General features: G+C 43.4%; 1 protein-coding gene across 2 annotated transcripts in view; it reads left to right on the forward strand.

Annotated features, from left to right (window-relative positions):
- The window catches only part of LOC117451071 (junction plakoglobin-like), a 339,882-nt gene that overhangs the window by 262,816 nt on the left and 54,985 nt on the right, over window positions 1-22,081 (forward strand). For both annotated transcript variants that reach the window (XM_071203922.1, XM_071203921.1), the window contains one exon: window positions 5,525-5,743. In XM_071203922.1, coding sequence (XP_071060023.1) covers window positions 5,525-5,743 — 219 coding nt within the window. The remainder of the gene's footprint in view (window positions 1-5,524; window positions 5,744-22,081) is intronic.

A 22,081-nucleotide genomic window follows, 5' to 3' on the forward strand; every position in this document is an offset into this window, starting at 1 on the left:
GAAATGAGAAGGGAAATGACAAAGTAAAACAGGAAATGGCAGACACGGACTTGACAATATAGACTAGCTATAATAACATAATACTAACAGATCTGACGAGGCACAACAGTACCCCCCCCCTCTACGGCCGACTCCGGACGGCCCAGAGTCCTGTGGATTAAGTCTGAAGAAGTCCTTTATCAGTTTCTGATCCACAACAAAACTTGCTGGTACCCACGGCCGATGTTCTGGACTGTATCCTTTACAGTCTACAAGGAACTGTCGGCCGCATCCTCTCTTCCTGACTGCTAGCAGTTTGACGTCATATATCAGACCGCCGTCTAACATCCGGGGTGGAGGAGGGGGCTTGGATGGAGGAACCAAACGACTCTCCCGAACCGGTTTGACTTTGGCAACATGAAAGGTCGGATGGACTCTCAAGGACCTGGGCAGGCGCAGGCGAACAGCCACCGGGTTAACAACTTTCGTTATGGGAAACGGACCCACAAACCTCGGAGCCAGCTTCCTGGAGGCCACACACAGGGGCAGATCTCTTGTAGATAGCCAAACCTTCTGCCCGGGTTTGTAGGCAGGTGCCGGACGACGATGTCGATCTGCTGTCTTTTTCATGCGAGCAGCACTCTTCAGGAGAACCTGGCGAGCTCCTGCCCAGACTCTGTGACACCGCCTCACCAGGGCATGTGCTGACGGTACAGTCACTTCCTTCTCTACTTCTGGAAACAGAGGAGGTTGGTAACCATAGGCGCAGTGAAAAGGGGAGAGACCCGTGGCAGATGTAGGTTGGGTGTTGTGGGCATACTCCACCCATATCAGCTGCTTGCTCCAAGTTGTGGGATTCTGGGACACCAGACACCGTAAACACGTCTCCAGTTCCTGGTTGATCCTCTCTGTGGGTGGTAACCAGATGTGAGGCTGGGAGTGGCTCCTATCAGGCTGCAGAACTCCTTCCAAAACTGGGAAACGAACTGCGGCCCACGGTCTGACACCACATCTCGAGGAAATCCATGCAGCCTGAAAACATGAGATAAGAGCGCTTCTGCTGTCTCTTTAGCAGAGGGAGATTTGGGCATGGGGATAAAGTGAGTCATTTTGGTGAATCTGTCAACAACAGTGCAAATGGTGGTGTTACCTGCAGAGGGCGGCAGTCCAGTGACAAAATCCAGCGAGATGTCAGACCATGGGCGGCTTGGAATGGACAAATGCAGTAGACCCATAGGAGACTGGGTAGAGGTCTTATTCCGAGCACAGGTAGTGCAGGCTGCCACATACTCAGTAACCTCCTTCTCCATTTTAGGCCACCAAAACCTTTGCTTTATCATGTACATAGTTCGTCTGATACCTGGATGACATGTTAATACAGATGTGTGAGCCCAGTGAATCACATCAGAGCGGACAGATGGGGGAACAAAGAGACGGTTAGGGGGGCCACCACTGGGTACGGTTTTTCCCTCTAAAGCTTGATTTACCTTAGCCTCAATTGGCCATGTCACCCCTCCTATCACCTGAGTGGGCGGTAAAATGGACTCTGTCTCCTTGGAAAGAGCCTCTGGGTCAAAAAGCCTGGATAACGCGTCTGGTTTGGCGTTCTGTGAGCCAGGACGGTAGGAGAGAGTGAAGTTAAACCTATTGAAAATAAGGTCCATCGTGCCTGTCTGGAGTTTAACCTCTTAGCCTTGCGTATGTACTCCAAATTTTGTGGTCTGTCCACACAATAAATGGCTGTTTTGCCCCTTCTAGCCAGTGCCTCCACTCATCCAGTGCTACCTTCACGGCTAATAACTCTCTATTGCCTACATCATAGTTCCGTTCAGCCGCAGTCAACTTACGGGAAAGGTAGGCACATGGATGGAGCTTACTGTCTTTCTCTGCCCTCTGTGAGAGGACCGCCCCGATGCCCTCGTTGGAGGCATCCACCTCCACCGTGAACTGCCGTTGGGAATCCGGGATGGTAAGTATTGGAGCTGTAGTGAAAACTTTTTTAACTTCTGGAAGGCCTGGTCTGCCTGTGGGGTCCACACAAACTGAACAGAAGGAGAGGTGAGTACATGCATAGGAGCGGCAATAGAACTAAAATTCCTAACAAACTTCCTGTAGAAGTTAGCAAATCCAAGGAATTGTTGGACTTTTTTCCTGGAAGAGGGTGTGGGCCATTCAGCCACAGCGCTCACTTTAGCAGGATCCATCATTATCTGGTCAGGACCCAGGATGAAACCCAGAAATGAAGTGGAACTGACGTGGAACTCACATTTTTCAGCCTTAACATAAAGTTGATTGTCCAACAACTTTCTTAATACCTGACGAACATGCGAAACGTGTGAACCTTCATCACGGGAAAAAAATCAGGATATCATCAAGATAGACAAAAACAAAATGATTCAAAAATTCCCTCAACACATCATTTATGAGAGCCTGAAAAACGGCAGGTGCATTTGTTAGACCAAAAGGCATTACCAGATACTCATAATGTCCGCTTGGAGTGTTGAAACCAGTCTTCCACTCGTCCCCCTCCCGTATCCTCACCAAGTGGTAAGCGTTACGCAGGTCAAGTTTTGAAAATCTCTAGCTCCTTTCAACAGTTCAAACGCTGAGGTCATAAGCGGGAGGGGGTACCTGTTCTTGATGGTTATGTCGTTTAGGGGGCTGTAGTCGATGCAAGGTCTTAGGGATCCATCTTTCTTCTCAACGAAGAAAAAACCAGCTCCGGCGGGAGATGACGAGGGATGGATAAGACCCGTTTTGAGAGAACTCCCTCAGACTCTCTCTCTGGAGCTGAGAGAGAGTACAGTCTTCCCTTGGGCAAGGGGGACCCAGGCAGGAGATCGATGGCGCAGTCATAGGTGCGATGAGGAGGAAGGGATGTCGCTTTAGTTTTATTGAACACCTCCTTGAGATCTCGGTAGCAGCTGGGTACGTTCGAAAGGTCAGGGAAGTCTGAGTCTTGATTATTTTATGTTCCCTGTCATTGTCTATAATGGGCTCTCTGACAATTCAGCAGTCTTGCCCTGAAACACGAATGAGAGCATTCGCTTCCCCACCCCAAAACCTTACCAGTCCGCCAATCAATGTGAGGGTTATGTTTGCACAACCAGCCCAGAATTACTGCATGCTGTGCAGAATTAAACAGATGAAAAGTCATATACTCTGAGTGTTCATGATCAATGGTTATTTTAAGAGGCATGGTTCTATGAGTCACTTTGCACATGAGAGTACCGTCCAGAGCGCTAGCTTCAAGTGTCTGAGTCAATGGCACGGAGGCAATTTTCAAACGTTTAGCTAACCCCCAGTCCATAAGATTAGCGTCAGCCCCTGAATCTACAAGTACTTTCAAAGCTATGCTGTGCTCATTATTACTAACCTCAACCTGGGTCATGGATCGTGAAGGGAAATCTGCGGTTGTCAATCGGCTCACCAGCACCCTCCGTCTTACTGGTAAGCCCCGTCTTTTAACGGGCAGGCTCCCAGGAAATGTCCCTGCTTCCCACAGTAGAAACATAAACGCTCCCGGAGACGCCGCTGCTTTTCCTCTGGAGACAGCCTGGCCCTTCCGAGCTGCATGGGTTCCTCTTCTGTGTTCCCCGAAGCAGGTTTCACGGTAGTAGAGGAATTGTGGGTCCGAAATCCGGGTCGTAGTGGAGATCGTGCAGGAGGGAGGCGGGCGTTTCCTGGCTTTCTCCCTCCGTCGCTCTTGCAGCCGAGTGTCTGTGCGTATAGCCAAGGCGATCATACTGTCCAAATCCTGCGGAAGATCAAGAGGAACAAGAAGATCCCGCACACAGTCACTGAGTCCGCTGAAAAACACATCATATAGTGCGTCTTCATTCCAACCACTGTCCGTGGCCAAAGTACGAAAATCAATGGCGTAGTCAGACACACTCTGATTCTGCTGGGAGATCTGTGTCAGGGCTCTGGCAGCTTCTCTCCCCGGTGTGGTTCGGTCAAAGATCTTTTTTATAGTCTCAGTGAATAGTTGGAGAGATTTACACACCGGAGACTCCCGTGCCCACTCCGCCGTAGCCCAGGCTTCCGCTCTTCCCGTGAGGTGGGACACAATGAACGCCACCTTGGCTAGATCACTGGGGAAAGCAGCAGGCTGGCAGGTAACATGCAGGTCACACTGCGTTAGGAAAGGCAGTTACCAGACTCGCCCGAAAACTTCGCAGGACAAGCAAGACGAATCATGGAAGCTGGCATGGGAAAAACAGCTGTAGGCTCTGGGGCTGGGGCAGCCACATTGGAAGGAGCGGCAGGCACACTATCCAACCGTGTGAGTACATTATGGAGCTGTTCAGCCAGGTGTAACTACGCCACGAAACTCACTCTGGCTGCTAGTCAGGGTCATTACTCCCTGGTTTATGTCCTTCATTTCTTCCTCCTGCTGCCGCAGACATTGAGCCTGAGAGCAGAGCGCTGCCCTCAGGGTTTGAGAGTCGGCTGAGTCCATTTGTTGGCCAGATCGTAATGTTACGACTGGAGCACACACAAACTGATAGGACCCAAATGCACGACTCCAGACATAAGATGATTTAAAAAATAAAAGGTTTTACTGTGATGATAAAACAAGGTAATCCATTCACAAGGTAATCCATTCACAAGGTAATCCATTCACAAGGTAATCCATTCACAAGGTTCAAAACGATCTGGCACTTGGCACAGGGAACACACAGAATATATACAAAAGCAAGGGACTCCACAGGTGCAAACAATAAGGGCAGGCAGGTAATCAGGTCCGTGGACAAACAGGCAAGGTAGGAGTCGAACTACCTGAAATGAGAAGGGAAATGACAAAGTAAAACAGGAAATGGCAGACACGGACTTGACAATATAGACTCACAGAGAAATAATACTAACAGATCTGACGAGACACAACAAATCGCTGTATAGTTTAAATCTCCTAACAATGTTGTCCATTTTAGACATAGGCTTATTATATTTACAGCCCTTAATAACATCCATTTTCTGTGCTCAATATGTGTCTTGGCCGTTTTCGTTGTGATCGCTAAATTCCCCTTGTTTATAATATTATCACCGTTCCAAGCAAATGAGTGCTTTTGTTTTGAAAACACTTCCGTGAGTTTCGCCCCTCGTTCCTAGGACCATTTGACCATTTAGTAAGGTAAAAAGCAAAAAGGCCTCTCAGACGCTCTTCCGTTTACGTGTTTAATAAAGAAAAACAAATGGACCGTAGATACATGGATTGACCGTCCTCATCTGCGCTCTTATTTTGTAAGGTAACTTCCGGTAGCAGAATATGAAAAAACGGTAGTTTTTTTGTTTCGGTTTTCTAGTGATTTTATTTTTTGTTTTGAGAAGTAGAAAATGAAAATCATCCCGTTTTTTAAGTTTAGTAAATCCCTTTTTGACCATGATAAAGAAAAACACCTTGTATTTCAATTTTGGTCTTTCAATTTTAAAACGAAAATTAAATATCCAGTCGTTTTTTGTTTTTGAATATCCATTTGTGAAAAGAAAATCCAACGACCAAAACATACACTGACCATGGAGTTCTCTTATGTCCCCTCCACAGACCCTGGTGACTCAGTTTGGCGGTGTGGAGGCGTTGATCCACGCCGTGCTGCGTGCCGGGGAGAAGGAGGATGTTGCTGAGCCGGCCGTCTGTGCCCTGCGCCACCTCACCTCCCGCCACCAGGACGCAGAGCTGGCCCAGAATGCTGTGCGGCTGCACTACGGCATCCCAGCGGTCGGGAAGCTGCTGGGGCAGCCGCACTACTGGCCGGTGGTGAAGGTGAGGGGGGGCACAGTGTCAGTTGGTAAAAAGCAATGGGAATGGCAATTAGATATAAACTAAGCCCCAAATTGCTCCTGAAGGCAACCTACAGGCTTGAGGTGTATGTGAGTCGCTTTGGATAAAACTGTCAGCTAAATTACGTTTAATAGTAATAATAACAATAATGAATTCAGCCGCCGGTGCACTGCTTCAAGAGAGACTCAGCTGGTTGTTCCACAGCAGAGAATAGATACAGAGACTGAGGACTGACAGTAGCTCGGCTCTCTGTAATTAACAAAACCCTAAAAGTGAGTCCATGTACTTACTTACTTACTTACTTGGACATGGAAATGGACTAACTGCTGACAATATAGCTAGTTCTGGTTCGTCACTATGGAGCGTGCCAACTGCACGTTTGAACAGAGTGGTGCAGGCATGAGTTCTAAGACCCAGAAATGAGTTTGGAAGTCAATATATTTTGTATTGTTTTATTGGTACGTTTTGTAAGATAATATCTGTGATCAAAGGTAGAACCCAGCTCGAGTGCGCTAGAATTTGAAACTACGCAGCCGGAAAAAATCTGCCCCTTCCTTCAGACTTCCTCACAGAGCCCCTCCCACAACACACACGGACGCGCACATGACCAATGAGGGCACGAGGTCAGTTTGTGCACAGGTGGAAGGCTGACAGGCAGGTAGGCCATCCAGTTACTTTAGCCGGCTCAGATGATTGGTCGTGCTTTTTACAGTACCACGGCTTCCACAGATGATGTTTGTTTATGTATTTATTGCTATCGGGATGTTCAGAACATGCCATGGAATATAACAAAAAGTATTTCTGAAGTGACCTACCCCACCTTTAACACAAGATGAAGAGATGTATATGTTTTGTGATAAAGCTGCAGCGGGGGCGGTAATGCAGCTGAATCACATTAATAAACAATGCACCACGGCACTCTGGAGAAAGGTATAAGGTTGGAGATGTATTTATTTAATGTAATCTGGCTTCGTGTGATTAAAAACTACCCGACGCAGTCCTCTATTGATGTTGTTGTGAGCGGTGTTGCAGAGAAAATCAGCGATGTAAAACGCTGTGTGGGTCATAAGAAGGCACGTAAACAGTTACGTCATGACGCAAACGATGACGCAATGATGCAATAATTCACCTCTGAACCTAATTCACCTCTGAACCTGCATCTGTAACGATGAGTGGACCAAAGAAAAGAAAAGTCAACAATGAGTGCTGAGTGCATGATGAGGAGTGGACAGCTAAATATGTTTTCACCGATCTGCTGCTGGCCCGGCCCGTCTGTCAAATGTTAAAACTCATAGTGGCCCCCGAGCAGAAAAGGGTCTGTCATGGAAACAGCAGCTTCATGCTCAACAAAACGTTTTTTATGAACAGTCTACAAAAACACGTTATTAATGGATCGAACTATTCTAGCCAGTGGTAATTATAATGAGTTTACAAACCCAAGGAAACTACAGTAATTACATTTGCAACACAATGTACAGTAATGAATGCTTCTGACACACATCTGCAACAGATACACTTTTATATTAATCAATTTACATAGCTATCTTTATGATCATGTGACAGCTGACATTTCATTCTGTTGTAGGTGTGTCAGTGCAACCTAAAGTCTGTGTCTTCCATCTTAAGCTGAACCATTGTTGATTGCTCTGTAAAGTGCTGACTAAGTGCTAAATTAAGCAATACATTCAACTTGTGTTTACAAACATGATAAACATTACAAAACGTAAACATAACAAACCACAAGGCACACAGTTGTGCAGCAATCCATCCAAAATATATTCAGATGTTCACCTGCTGGTGGCGCTGCAGGAGAAGTTAGGGGATCATGAATACAACTAGGATTGAAAATGACCTTGAATGACTGTTCCATTCCGAAAAAACCAAACAAAGATTGAAAGTTTGAACGTGTTATGCCAGTATGCATTTACACATCCTGGGAATGCTGATTACAGACCAATCACAGCCATGTGTCTATATCAGAGGGATCTGTAACTCCATGCACTCAGGTCTAGTACTCTCCTCTTGTAGCGTGTGCTCCTGAGCAGTGGGACCTACAGCGGTGGTTGTTATTGAAGAATGTCCAAAGACAGATTAGTTGGACATTTTACATGATTTGTTTGGTGGTGTCTCCGCGCCGTGCAGGCCTCCGCAGAGCAGAGTGAATCAAACACTGGACACTGTGAATGAGGTAAATTGCTTTTTGATATCTGCTGATGTTGGCCATATGTCACACTGTTGGAAGAGAAAACAAAGCATGCCTGTGGCAGCATGTAATGCACAACTAATGGCTTCACAGCCGCAAGAGAAACCGCAGTGGCAGCATGGGAGCCTTAGTGGGCAGATAAACAGAAATAACAATCTATTGAACAAAGCCGTTTTCACCCCTCTATTCTTCAAGAGGAAAACATGTGAAATTGTGCTAGTTACATTCAACTATGGTAACGTGTCATACTGTGAAGAAAATACCACAGAACAACCACTTCTTTTAGGGGGAAGTTTGGGGTTTGGGGTCTAGAACAGGACTGGAGACAAGTGGAACAAATTGCTATTGTTATTTGGGGACACGCTGTTTTCAAAAGCACTTAAAAGCTACTTTTTTCTATTTCACCTTAAAATAACATCTTCAAAATAATTGATGCCACACTGACTTGTAACAGTGCGAATGGTGACTCCGTCAGTCCCACTGAACTTCGGTGAGCGAGTCTTACACTCTCCAGGGAAGTGTGCGTAAGGCTTTAGAGATGTTGGGTTTGGTGAAAGTGTCTCTCTGATGTCCTCGGCTTCTCTGCATCAACGCTCTGTGATTTGGACAGGAAGCTTTGTTAGGCTACTTGTTGCTAAAGAAAGGCGACCGCTAACTGCTGCTAACAGACAATTAGCTGTTATTTTAGGTAGCCAGGCTGCCAAGATTGGAAGTTTACACATCACACTGAAAGTGAACTGTCTAGGGATCCACCATTTAAACATTTGGCATGTTAGCAAGACCCAGCATGCACCTCATGGTCATGTGTGTGTGTTTGCTAGCAAATCTGTCATGTGGTGCCTTAAACCACGTTTTTTGTTTTGCCATGCAGAGGGACAATAATGATAGCCATATTCAGAAGTCAAAATTATGGTATCCTTACTTGAATTGCATTGTTGTGCATTTGTGCACACACCCACACTCTGGGCCAGTGAATGTACACAAACAGAAACCCTTTCCAGATTGCATGCTGAGTGAAATTACTTAGCAGATAAATCAGGCATTACTCATTTTCGCACAGAGCGATCCACCACCCAGTCTCTGGATACACACGCACGCACACACACACGCACGCACACACACACACACACACACGCGCACGCACACGCACACACACACACACACACACACACACACACACACACACACACACACACACACACACACACACACACACACACACACGTACATACACACTAAAAGAGCTAAATGCAACCGGGTTTGTTCTTATTGCCTTAATTGATCAGATCTTCTCTTTGTGTGTGTGTGTGTGTGTGTGTGTGTGTGTGTGTGTGCGTGCGTGTGCGTGTGCGCGTGTGTGTGTGTGTGTGTGTGTGTGTGTGTGTGTGTGTGTGTGTGTGTGTGTGTGTGAGTGTGTGTGTGTGTGTGTGTGTGTGTGTGTGTGTGTGTGTGAGTGAGTGTTTTTATGTACATCAGTTCCTGATCTGCGGGTCCAAAACTCACTAAAAGCCTCTTCACTCTCAGTCTAGCATGACTCAGATTGTGGCATTCAGAAATGCAAATTAAACTTCATGTTTTAGATTAAATGTCAATGTTCACACTCCCTCTGCTCTGCGCACTGCTGCCCCCTGCTGGATAGCTCAAGAGATGAACAGGGAAAGCTAGGGATTGGGAAGCTGGTGTATTTTCTAACAGGATAAGATTAGAATGTTCCTATTTTCCTCTGAAGGCCAGAATATGTTTGAATTGACAAAGGCTGTGTGATGTGTTTTCTGACTATATCAGAGCAACAGGGTAGCTTTTTAAGAGAACATTTTGTGTTGGGGTAAAAGCACAATACACCTTCACACAGTGGCCACGTGGAGAGGCATTCATGAAACATAATGGACAATCATTCTTTTACTGCCAACAAATGGCATGAAAAGATAAAAAGTCAACAGCTCTTTCGACCATATTTGCTTACATAGTCTCTACTATTGTATATGCGGTGTTTTGCAGCCACCTTGCTCTGATGTGTTCGGCATATTTGTTCTGATATGACTTGGAGAGCTGTTACCATCAATTTGTGAGCACTGCCAATGGCTAGAGGCTTCTGCTTAGGCTAGGGTGACCAGACGTCCCCGTTTTCCGGGGACAGTCCCCGTTTGTATTTCCCTGTCCCCGGTTGAAACTGTCCCTGGAAATGTCCCGGTTTTTTAATATACTTTAAAAACACATAGCAAGGTGAAACAAAACGTTTCCTGTCAGGAAACACTGGGTAAACAGACTGTGGTCGAGCCAGCCCCCACTTCGGAAAACACAGTCAAGCCAGCCCGCACGTTGTATTGTCGTGCGCGAATATCCTATGCATTACGGTAGAGGCCTGTAAAACAATAAAAGCGTTTACTCGGCCAAAAACAAATATACCTAAAAAACACAACAAACATATTCATATATACTGGAGCTTAAATTAAGAAATATGTACTATATAATGTGATCAATAATCATTTAAAACAAACTACGTATAACTACCACATTATAACTGAGTGAATGTAAAATGTAAGGATACAGTTATGAAGACATATCTGACATTTCCACTGGGTGACTAATTTCAATTGATGTTGACAGCATCTCACAACACTCCTAAAATAACATTACTTTGTGAAGCACAATTTAAAATGTATGCTGTTTAAAATCTCAAATTAGATCTATTGTCCATCTATATTTTGATTATTATTTAATAGAAACCGTCCATAATCAAAGAGTCATTCGAAGTCAATCAACTACTTATTTCACTTCAGGGTGATAGCAGCAGGAGACCCCATCTAGTCAATCAGAGAGAATCAGGACGATCTGATCTAGAGTTTGAAAATCAAAGACCTTTGAAATCTCATATGAGCTATATCATCCCTCTATTTTTAGATAAGAATAAAACAAAAACTATCCAGTATCAAATACTTATTTCACTTCAGGGTGATAGCAGGAGACCCCATCTCATCACTCAGAGAGAATCTGGACAATCTGATCTAGAGTTTGAAAATAAAAGACCTTTGTAGTCTCATATATGAGCTATCGTCTAGCCTTTATTTATACAGGTGTAGATCTCATTGAGACACAAGGTCTCATTTTCAAGAGAGACCTGTCAGTGGTAACACTATCACACAAAGTTACAGACAGACAGGACACTAAACACAGAGGCAACACTAAAATACGACATTGTAAAAAAAAAGTAGTCATTAAAATCCACATACAGTCAGATATAGCAGGTGCAAACACCCACAGATGATTTCTCCAGCTTTTTTAAAATGAGTTTAAAATCTGTGATGGGTATCAAAGTGGTCAGCTTAAGTTCCTGCTGAAGTGTGTTCCAGGTCGAGGGGGAGAGTATGATATGGCTTGTTTCCCAAGCACCGTGCGTACTGAGGGGACGGACAGAGTGATGTCATTGTGAGATTGTAAGGCAAGTTTATTTATATAGCACCTTTCAACACAAGGCAATTCAAAGTGCTTTGCAAAAAACGAAAGACATTAAGAAAATGGCATTTAAAATCAGTCATTAAAAAGAAAAGATAATAAAATAAACATTAAAAGAAAAAATACATGGATAAAAGTTACAGTGCAGTCTAAGATATGAATAGTTCAATTAAAAACAGCGACAAAAAGAAAAGTCTTCAGCCTGGATTTAAAAGTAGTCAGAGTTGCAGCGGACCTGCAGGTTTCTGGGAGTTTGTTCCAGATGTTTGGAGCATAATAACTGAACGCTGCTTCTCCATGTTTAGTTCTGACTCTGAGGACAGAAAGCTGACCAGTCCCTGAAGACCTGAGAGATCTGGATGGTTCATAGTTTAGCAGGAGGTCAGAAATGTATTTTGGGCCTAAACCATTCAGTTCTTTATAAACCAGCAGCAGTATTTTGAAATCTATTCTTTGCCACACAGGAAGCCAGTGTAAAGACTTCAGAACAGGAGTGATGTGATCCACTTTCTAATGGCGCGTTTCCACTGCAGCGGGTAGCTCGCTTTAAGCGTGCCGAGCCGTGCGGGCCCCGTTTTTGGTTGCGTTTCCACTTGGCCTAGTTTTGGCCCGGGGCTACTTTTTCACCTTTTTTCTGGCCCGACTAAATCGTGGTTCTAGGGCCAGGAACAACCAGGCTGAGTCAGGCTGAGTATGCTAAACTAGAGAGAGGATCGCTGGCAAGGGGGCTACAACTACAACAAGATGAACATATTTGACCGTGATTTAATTGTAATACACGTTTCAAAATGATGCCGAAGTAACAACATACTGATACCGGTTAGTAAAAACCATTAATTAATGCTTTGACAAGTCTGCAGACAGACGGCAGGCGAAAAACCCTTTTAAAATGCGTGTTTTCTAAATGTAGCTTGGCTAAGCTAACGTTGTATATGCTCCGACCGTCCACACTCACAGCAACGGCCTATACAGACATAAATAAAGCAGCGACTGTATTCACCATGACACAGGCAGTCTGTGGTTTGTACTTGTTTAACTTTTGTCTAGTTTCTGAACAGATATGAAGAGCTGTGAGCTCTGAGTGCTAAGAGCTAACGGCTGTGTTGTTTTTTGGGGCGCTCATTGAAGATGACGTCACGGCTCCGCCTACACTGTGTTACTATAGTTACTGCCCCAGTTCCTAAACTGTAATGGAAACGCAGCATTAAAGTGAGCCGGGCATAATAAGGCCTAACCAAACCGAGCGAGGCCGAGCGAGGCCGAGCGAGGGCTGCAGTGGAAACGCGCCATTAGTGTCAGTGAGGACTCGAGCAGCGGCATTCTGAATCAGCTGCAGCTTCCTAACAGATGTTTTAGTGAGACCTGTGAAGACACCATTGCAGTAGTCGAGTCTACTGAAGATAAAAGCATGGACAAGTTTTTCCAAATCCTGCTGTGACATTAGTCTTTTAATCCTAGATATGTTCTTTAGGTGATAGTAGGCTGATTTAGTAACTGTTTTAATGTTACTGTTGAAACTCAGGTCAGAGTCCATGACTACACCTAGATTTCTGGCTTTATCTGTTGGTTTGAACATTGCAGACTGAAGCTCAGCGCTAACTTTTATACGTTCTGCCTTGGCTCCAAAAACCATTACCTCAGTTTTATCTTTGTTTAATTGGAGAAAGTTCTGACACATCCAGTCATTGATTTGTTCAATAATATATTTAATTTATATAGCGCTTCTCATCTGCCAAGACAAATCTCGAAGTGCCCTTACTCAGTGTTTGAATAGGAGCATAGTCTCCTGGTGAAATTGTTACGTACATTTGTGTGTCATCCGCATAGCTATGGTAACTTATTTTGTTCTTTTTCATTATCTGAGCCAGTGGTAGCATGTAGATGTTAAAGAGAAGAGGCCCCAAGATGGAGCCTTGAGGTACCCCACATGTCATATTTGTCAACTCAGATGTGTATTTACCTATAGAAACAAAGTTGTTTCTGTCCTTTAGGTAGGATTCAAACCAATTTAGAACTGTTTTCGAAAGTCCCACCCAGTTTTCTAGTCGGTCGAGTAATATGTTGTTATGTTATGTGCAGTGTCAAACGCAGCACTGATATCTAATAATACTAACACTGATGTTCTGCCACTGTCTGTGTTTAAGTGGATGTCATTTAAGGCCTTTACAAGAGCAGTCTCAGTGCTGTGGTTTGGACCAAAGCCTGACTGGAACACATCGAAACAACTATTTAAATGCAAGAAATTACTCAACTGTTGAAAAACAACATTTTCAATGATCTTACCTAGAAATGGCAGGTTTGATATGGGCCTGTAATTGTTCATTACTGAAGCATCTAGATTATTCTTTTTTAAGAGCGGTTTAATGACTGCAGTTTTCAGGGCCTGTGGGAAAATACCTGAGTGAAGAGATTTGTTTACTATATGAAGTAGTTCTGAGGCCATGCAAGGCAAAACATCTTTGAAAAATCCTGTTGGAATAATATCAAGGCAGCAGGAGGAGGATTTCAGAAGTTGTATAATGTCCTCTAGGTTTTTATCATTAATCTGATGGAATTGTATCATGGTGTTTGAATTGATATTAGGTGGACTCAGAGACAACACATTTGCTGTTCCTGATGCAGAGGCACTGACTGCTCGTCTGATTTTCTGAATTTTGTCAGTGAAGGAGGCAAAATCATTGCACGCCCTGGTGGATAGAAATTCAGAGGCTACTGACACTGGGGGGTTAGTTAGTCTGTCGACGGTAGCAAACAAGGCACGTGCGTTGTTTTTGTTTTTGGTAATGATGTCAGAGAAGAAATACTGTCGTGCGTTTTTCAATTCCAAATTATAAAGGCCAAGTCTCTCTTTATAGATTTCAAAGTGAACCTGGAGATTTATTTTTCGCCACCTGCGTTCTGCTTTTCAACACTCTTTTTTCTGCTCTCACGGTCATGGCCTTTCTCCATGGAGATATTTTCTTCCCAGTCACTTCCTTTACCTTAATTGGAGCAATGGCATCTATAACATTTTTAATTTTTTAATTAAAATGATCTACTAACTCATTTACTGAGGTGTTAGCAGGGGCAAGTGTGGAAGAAAAATTCTGAGTAAACATTTCCCTAGTATTTTCAGTTAAATATCGCTTTGTGGTTACCTCTTTTTGAACACTTTTGTGAACAGAAATAGAGCTCTCAAAGAAAACACAGGAATGGTAAGAGAGTGCAACATCAGTCACCACAACCTTAGAGATATTCAGACCCTTTGAGATAATTAAGTCCAGAGTGTGCCCCTTATTGTGCGTGGGCTCCGTCACATGCTGAGTCAGTCCATAGCTATCAAGAACACAAAACAGTTCTTTAGCCCCTCTGTCCTGGGGGTTGTCAACATGGATGTTAAAATCACCAACAATGACTAGACGGTCAAAGTCAATACACACTATAGACAGCAGTTCAGTAAAGTCATCAAAAAAGCTTGCACAGTATTTGGGTGGTCTATAGATATAGGAACAGAGCTCGAGAGGAGCATTTCAGCTGAAGGGCCACATATTCAAAAGAAGCAAAGTTCCCATACGATGTCTTCCTGCATTGAAGGGAATCATTGAACAGAATAGCAACTCCACCCCCTTTCTTATGCATTCTTTCCTGACTCATAAAACTAAAGTTGGGAGGGGTTGATTTGATAAGAACAGCTGCACTGTTATTTTGTGCAATCCAAGTTTCCGTTAAAAATATAAAATCAAGATTGTGCTCAGTGATAAAATCATTGATTAAAAATGTTTTTCCTGCCAGAGACCTGACATTTAGTAGTCTCAAGCTGTACTGTTTGTGTGATATGTAAGTGGATATGTAGAGGGGCAGCAGTCCAAGCATAGCGGTATAGATGAGTTTGTACCAGTGCAGTGATCTGCGCATTGATAATGATGTCCAGTTGTCTAAAGAGTACAGCGTGCAGTGGTGTGTGAGGGGTTTACAGTTGGTTATGAACCTCAGAGCCCCATGGTAGACAGCGTCCAGCAGATGAAGGGAGTGAGCTGAGGCGTTCATGGACACAACATCCCCGTAGTCCAAAAGCGGCAAAAATGTAGCAGCTACAAGCCGTTTCCTCGCACTTGTGGAGAAGCAGGCCTTATTTCTAAAAAAGAATCCCAGTTTTAATTTCTATTTCCTTAAGAGATTGTCAATATGTGGTTTGAAGCAGAGATTTTCATCTATAGTGAGGCCTAAGTATCTGTAGGTGTTAACAGCTTCAATGGGGTTATGCTGTGCAGACATGATGCAGGGAAGAACAGTTGGTAACTTTTTCTTATTGGAAAACAACATGACTTTTGTCTTATCTGAATTTAACACTAACCTAAGGTGGAACAGATGTGACTGAAAAGTGTCAAAAGCAGACTGCAGACGTGCAAATGCAAGGGCAACAGTGCTAGCACAACAGTACACAACAGTATCATCTGCATATAGATGTACAGAGGCATCAATACTTTGACCCACATCATTTATATAAATAGTAAAAAGGGTCGGTCCCAAGACCGAACCTTGAGGAACACCTCTGGGCACATTAATGGCGCATTTCCACTGCAGCGGGTAGCCCCGTTTAAGCGTCCTGGACCGTCCTCAAGCGGCCAGGCCAGTTTTTGGTGGCATTTCCATATAGCCTAGTACCGGCTAGCGGGTACTTTTTCTCTCTTTTTCCGGCCCCATAAAATCGTGGTTCTATCAGACCAGGCCAGGGCTGTGACGTCAACACTCGACTGCTGATTGGTCAGAGAGAATCGTCACAAGATCGCGCGCGAGATCATCCCTCGCGTCACATATATATCAAGAAGCAAACTTGCAGCATTTTGTAAACGGAGGAGCTACAAAAATGGCAACGTCGAAGAAAAGCACACCGTGGTCGACCGAGGAGGTGACGACGTTCCTACATCTCATTCAGATAATATTTGTTTAAAACATTTGACAAACACATGTATATGAAAAAAAAAAGGATTTATTTATGTTCAATACAATGAATACAATACAATGCTTGCTGTGATCACTTTCCTTCTTGCTGTGATAACAAGCCACACACCAAGAAACAAGTAAACGATTGCTTCCACATCCTCCATTGTTGTGTGTGTTTTGTGAGTTGTGTCGCATTGAAGATGACGCCACTGCAGTTTTACCCAGCGTCGCTCCGACCAAAAAGCTGATCGCCCCGCCTACACTGCGTTGCTACCCCAGGTCCTAAACTGTAATGGAAATGCGCCACGGCCTCGGCCGGCCAGCGAGGCAGCCCGAGGCCTGAGCGAGGACGCTTAGGGACGCTTAAACGGGGCTACCCCGTTGCAGTGGAAATGCGCCATAAGAAAGCTTGAGGAGAGACCGCTGAATTTTACACATTGCTTGCGATTTGAAAGATAGTTTGCAAACCAACCAACAGCTCGGTCAGACAGGCCTATATGGGATAACTTCTGGCATAGAATGCCGTGGTCCACAGTATCAAATGCCTTGGATAAGTCTATGAAAAGGGCAGCAAAGTAGCTCTTTGCATCCAAGCCTTCAACAATGTCATTCACTACTTTCAAAGCAGCCGTTACTGTACCGTGCTGCTTCCTAAAGCCTGACTGGTGAGGAGATAGAATGTTGTTCAAGCTTAAATATTCTTCGATTTGATCATTCACCAGCCTTTCAAGTACTTTAGCTAAAATAGAGAGCTTGGAAATTGGTCTGTAATTATTCATCACCATGGGACAGAGATGTTCACAAGTCTTTTTTTGCAAGTCCAAGTCAAGTCTCAAGTCTTTGGTCACGAGTCCAAGTCAAGTCTCAAGTCTTTGTGGGGTGAGACTTGATCAAGTCTCAAGTCTTTGGTCACGAGTCCAAGTCAAGTCTCAAGTCTCTAAAAAAATAAAAGTCTCATGTCTCTTCTGGTTGTAATAAGCCTTCTATTGTCTGCTGCTATAGTAGGCTTCATCTGCTGGACACACAATTAACACCATTTACCAGCCAAATGCTGGTAAATCATACAAGTGGCTGGTAGTACTGTATGTTGCACGCACCAGCCAAAAATAACAATGGCAATCTCTTGAGTGGCTGGTAAAATGTCAACATGCCATTTGGCCAGTGGACAAACATTTAAAAATGTGACCTCTGCAACCGTATTGTTTAATTACACTGGATCTCTAATGACATCTTTTAAGTCTACTATTAATAAACATATTCCTCTATCCTCTCACTCAAACCCAGTGTAATGGTAACCTATAAACCTGTAACATTAACGTTACGTGGTCAACAATAAACCTGTAACCTGCCTATAAACCCACAGATGTATTTATGTATGTAACAGGGTTTCCGTTAGCCGGTAATTACCGGTTTTTAGCTGGTAAAATTTATAAAAAACCGGTAAATTCAAAACCTGACGGTCAAAATGTCTGGTAATAATTAGGGAGGCTCCGATCGATCGGCCGCCGGTCATTATCGGCCGATATTCACTCTTAATAGTTTGATCGGTGCTCTCTATAAAGGCCGATCAGGAGAGCTGGATCTGATCGATATGGACATAAACGTGAGTGAAGTGTAACCGGACGCGAGAGAGAGATCAGATCGGCTGCTGAGTCTGACCGAGACACGCAGCTCTGCATAATCACCTGAAGCCCCGCCCTCTGTTTAGCGGGCTGCAGGAGCTGCATGATAAACTGACGTGCTGTCAGGAGAGAGAGAGAAGGGAAAAGAGAGGATCCGTTTCTCCCATGTTATTATTCAAAGTTGATGTAAACTTCTGAATAATGTACGTTATCTACTACAAGTAGTTTGTTTGAATGTAATAATTATGTTGTTTGTTGTTTGTGGAATCATTTATTGAAAAATGAATCTGAATTTTTCGATCTGTTACGATTATAAACTGAAGCAATATAAAAATGAGCCCCGTGAACTGAGTTTTAAACTGAAGCATATCTGCTCATAGTCCGGTAATTACATGCTAACGGAAACTCTGCTACACAACTATTATTATTATTATTGAAATATGACCGGTAAGTTTCAAATTAGTCCGGTAAAATGAATTCTGCCCGGACATTTGACCAGCGAGAAAAAATCCTAGCGGAAACCCTGGTATGTAACTATGTATTTTTCTACGTTTAACATTAGCCAGTAGATGGTGGCAGCGGGTAATGATTAACGTTACCGACCTTTTTTATGTCATGTCAAGAGTTGGATGTCAACGCCACTCAACTCAAACAAGTGTGACAAGCAATTCACTAATCTTTTCAAATATTCAGTTACAAAGCTAGTAGCAAGCTAAGGTAACATTACACAGCTGATGCTGAGCTAAACATATTTGCTAACCGTCCATATGCGTTAATGTGACTGACCTCTCCGGGTGAGTTTTCAAGTGCCTGATGAAATTCGACGTTGTTGCGCCAGCATCCTTGATTTTGATATTGCAGACTTTGCAGTGTGCGCTCCTTTTGTTGGTGCCGCCGGCGTTTTGTTCGAAGTTTTTGTAGTTGAACCTAATTACAAGCGGTACAGCCGCAGGTGTGCCGCCGGTCGCCATTGTGTTACTACGAGGTAGTAACAGAGGCGCGCACGTCTGCGTAATGAGCCCGGCTAAAATAACTGGATGGCCTACCTGCCTGTCAGCCTTCCATCTGGGCACAAACTTATCTCGTGCCCTCATTGGTCATGTGTGCGTTCGTGTGTGTTGGAGGAGGCGGGCTCTATAAGGAAGTAGCAGCCTCTAGCAGATTATCTCCGGTTGTGTATTTTCAAATTCTAGCGATCTCGAGCCGGTTTCTCTCAAATTTACCTACCCCACCTTTAATACGCCAAAAATAGAAAACACAATGATTGTTCACGAGTCCCAACACACGAGTCCAAGTCGAGTCTGAAGTCTCTGTGTGTGCGACTTAAGTGCGACTCGAGTCCGAGTCGCAGACTCGAGTCCCCATCTCTGCCATGGGATCACCACCTTTCAATAAGGGGAGAACATTTGCAGTTTTCCAAACATCTGGAATGACATTGCTTGTTATAGAAAGATTAAAAACATGACACAGTGGTTTGGCTATAATATCTGCAGCTAGCCGTAGGAAATAAGGGGGGAGATCGTCCAGGCCTGCTGATCTTTTGGGGTCTAGGCACTTTAGAGCCTTACAAACCTCCCCAACATTGAAGGGGTTGAAGGAGAAAGTGTGGCTTCTGGAGGCATGACTAGTGGTGATGGAGGGAGAAGATTTACCAAAAGATAATGTGTCAAACAAGGAACTGGAGGCAATACAATGTTTATTAAAACAATTATGCATCTCTGTCTTATTTGACACAGGGGTGGAGTCAACAACAATGTTAGGAGGCAGCTCTAAGGAGCGAGAGCTGGCAGAGAGGGATTTTATGGTATGCCAAAATCTCCTATGATCGTTTAAACTGTCTGTGGTCTGGGATAAGCAGTGGCGTTTTTATATGTACAAAAGTGGTGGGGCACAAAAAACTTAGGTGTCTATAAGCTTCTGCAGTGAGGTTCATGGCTGGCGAGGCACTGGCACTGACTCTTCAGGTTTACAAATATTATATTTTGACCTAAATCAAAATATAATATTATTTTCAAAAGCTTTTTTTGTCTGATGCTTCAATTAATTTTAAACAGACAGTTCAACAGAAGGATACCCAAAAAATGTAATTTTATCAATTAAATATTGAATTGTTCTCTCTTAGTAAGATCCCATTTTCAATAACATTGCGGTCTTACCTTGACATGAAGATGAAGTCCATTTGCCTATCCCTCTGGACAAAAATCTCTATTACTTTTTTATAAAAGTCCTCCTTATCTTCTTGTAGTTTCAAAAGTCTATGATAAATCTAATTTAATCAATAGATTTATGATTCGAATAATTTTAGGACGCCTCACTGCAGCTCTCTCGTCTCCTCTTCACACACCACACTTTTCGCGGCACACATACTTACAGCCAATCAGCTCTGAATGATGTGAGATGACGTGTGGTGGGGATGGCAGCCCAGTGCCCCTATGGTCATTATTTTTTTGTCACACACATTAAATAGGAAAATAGTCTGAGCAGTGTAGTTTTTACAGTCACCATTGACTTCATGTCATTTCATTTCAAACCTTTATTTAACCAGATTGGTCCCATTGAGATCATAGATCTCTTTTTCAAGGGAGACCTGCAGTAAGAGGGAGGGGCAGGATCGGGTTTTGTCCCACATGGCTTTAAACAGCTCAATAGGCACACACTGTAGACACTAATTAGAAGAACACAGACTAAAACAGCAATGTACAGACGAATCAGATGATTAAACAAGATCTTAAAATATATTTAATATATTTTTTTATTTATTTTTTGCATATTTGTAATACTTTCTTCTGACACTAGGCCCCACCTAATGACCAGTCACCACTGGGGATAAGTAAAAATCGCTTTTGGCTTTTTTAATGGAAGCAGTACAGCGATTACGCAGTTGACGAAAAAGAAGCCAGTCAGCCTCAGAACCTGTATTCTGCCCAAAGGAGATTCCTCTTGCGTAAGAGGGCAGCCAGATCAGAAGTGAACCTGGGCTTATCACGGCCCTTCACCCTGAACCGGCGAAACGGAGCATGTTTATCTAAAAAATAACTAAAACTATCATAAAAATACTTCCAAGCATGGTCAACATCACCAATAATTAAAATACGATCCCGTTTAAAATGAACTAAGACATGAAGAAAGGCTTGCTCTATGAAGTGCTTAACATTTCTTTTCAGAACAACACAGGGTTTGGTACGGGGGATTTTGGTATCCCTAATAGCACCAACTAGACAATGATCACGTAGGTCATTAGCAAAGACCCCGAATGCAGTATATTTATGGGGTTGATTAGTAATTAAAAGATCGATAAGAGATGATTTATTTAGACACCTGGTGTTAAGACGAGTAGGACTTTCAATTAATTGTGTACAATTTAGAGACATAGAATGAGCTTTAAAATCATCAGATGGATGGTGAAAGCTAGTCCCAGTTAAAATCACCTACCAGGATGATTTCCTTAAACTGTAGTTGAGATAAAAGCTGCATTAGCGAGGATAATGTGTCGTTTGTAGCAGTAGGGGGGCCTATAGCGACCAACAACAGTTAAAAACTGACCACCCGATAAATCAATCTTTAGTGCTAAGATTTAAAACTGTTTAACAGCAGATTTGAAGAAGATGACCTGTGCAGCAAGATTATGTTTTAGGTAAATCGCCACGCCACCACCTTTCCTGGGGCGGTCCGAACGATAAATATTTATCCGACATCTTTATCCAATATTTTCTTTGAAAGCCAAGTCTCAGAAACAATAATTAGATCAGCTCCAGTTGACTCTGACCAAATTCGCAACAACAACTTCTGTTTGTATCCACCAGTTAAAATGTTCGAATTACATTGAACCAGAATTGTCTCCCTTTTTTCTTTAACAGTGAAGAAAATTGGATATGTTAATTGAGATTTTGACCGCAAAACTCAAAATGTCCCCGGTTTTAATTTTGAAAATCTGGTCACCTTAGCTTAGGCTCCATTTCAAATTTGATTCTGAATGTGTGACTAACAAATCATATTGAGACCTAACTTAAAACATTTCAGAATCAGTCTCCATTAAATCAGAATTCCATCTTATGTTAGATACGAGGGGGTTAGTTTTACATGCAAGCCCTTGTGTCTGTACAAACATTGCTAACATCA

This window comes from Pseudochaenichthys georgianus, chromosome 8, assembly GCF_902827115.2.
Source record: "Pseudochaenichthys georgianus chromosome 8, fPseGeo1.2, whole genome shotgun sequence".
NCBI classification, from domain to species: Eukaryota; Metazoa; Chordata; class Actinopteri; order Perciformes; family Channichthyidae; genus Pseudochaenichthys; species Pseudochaenichthys georgianus.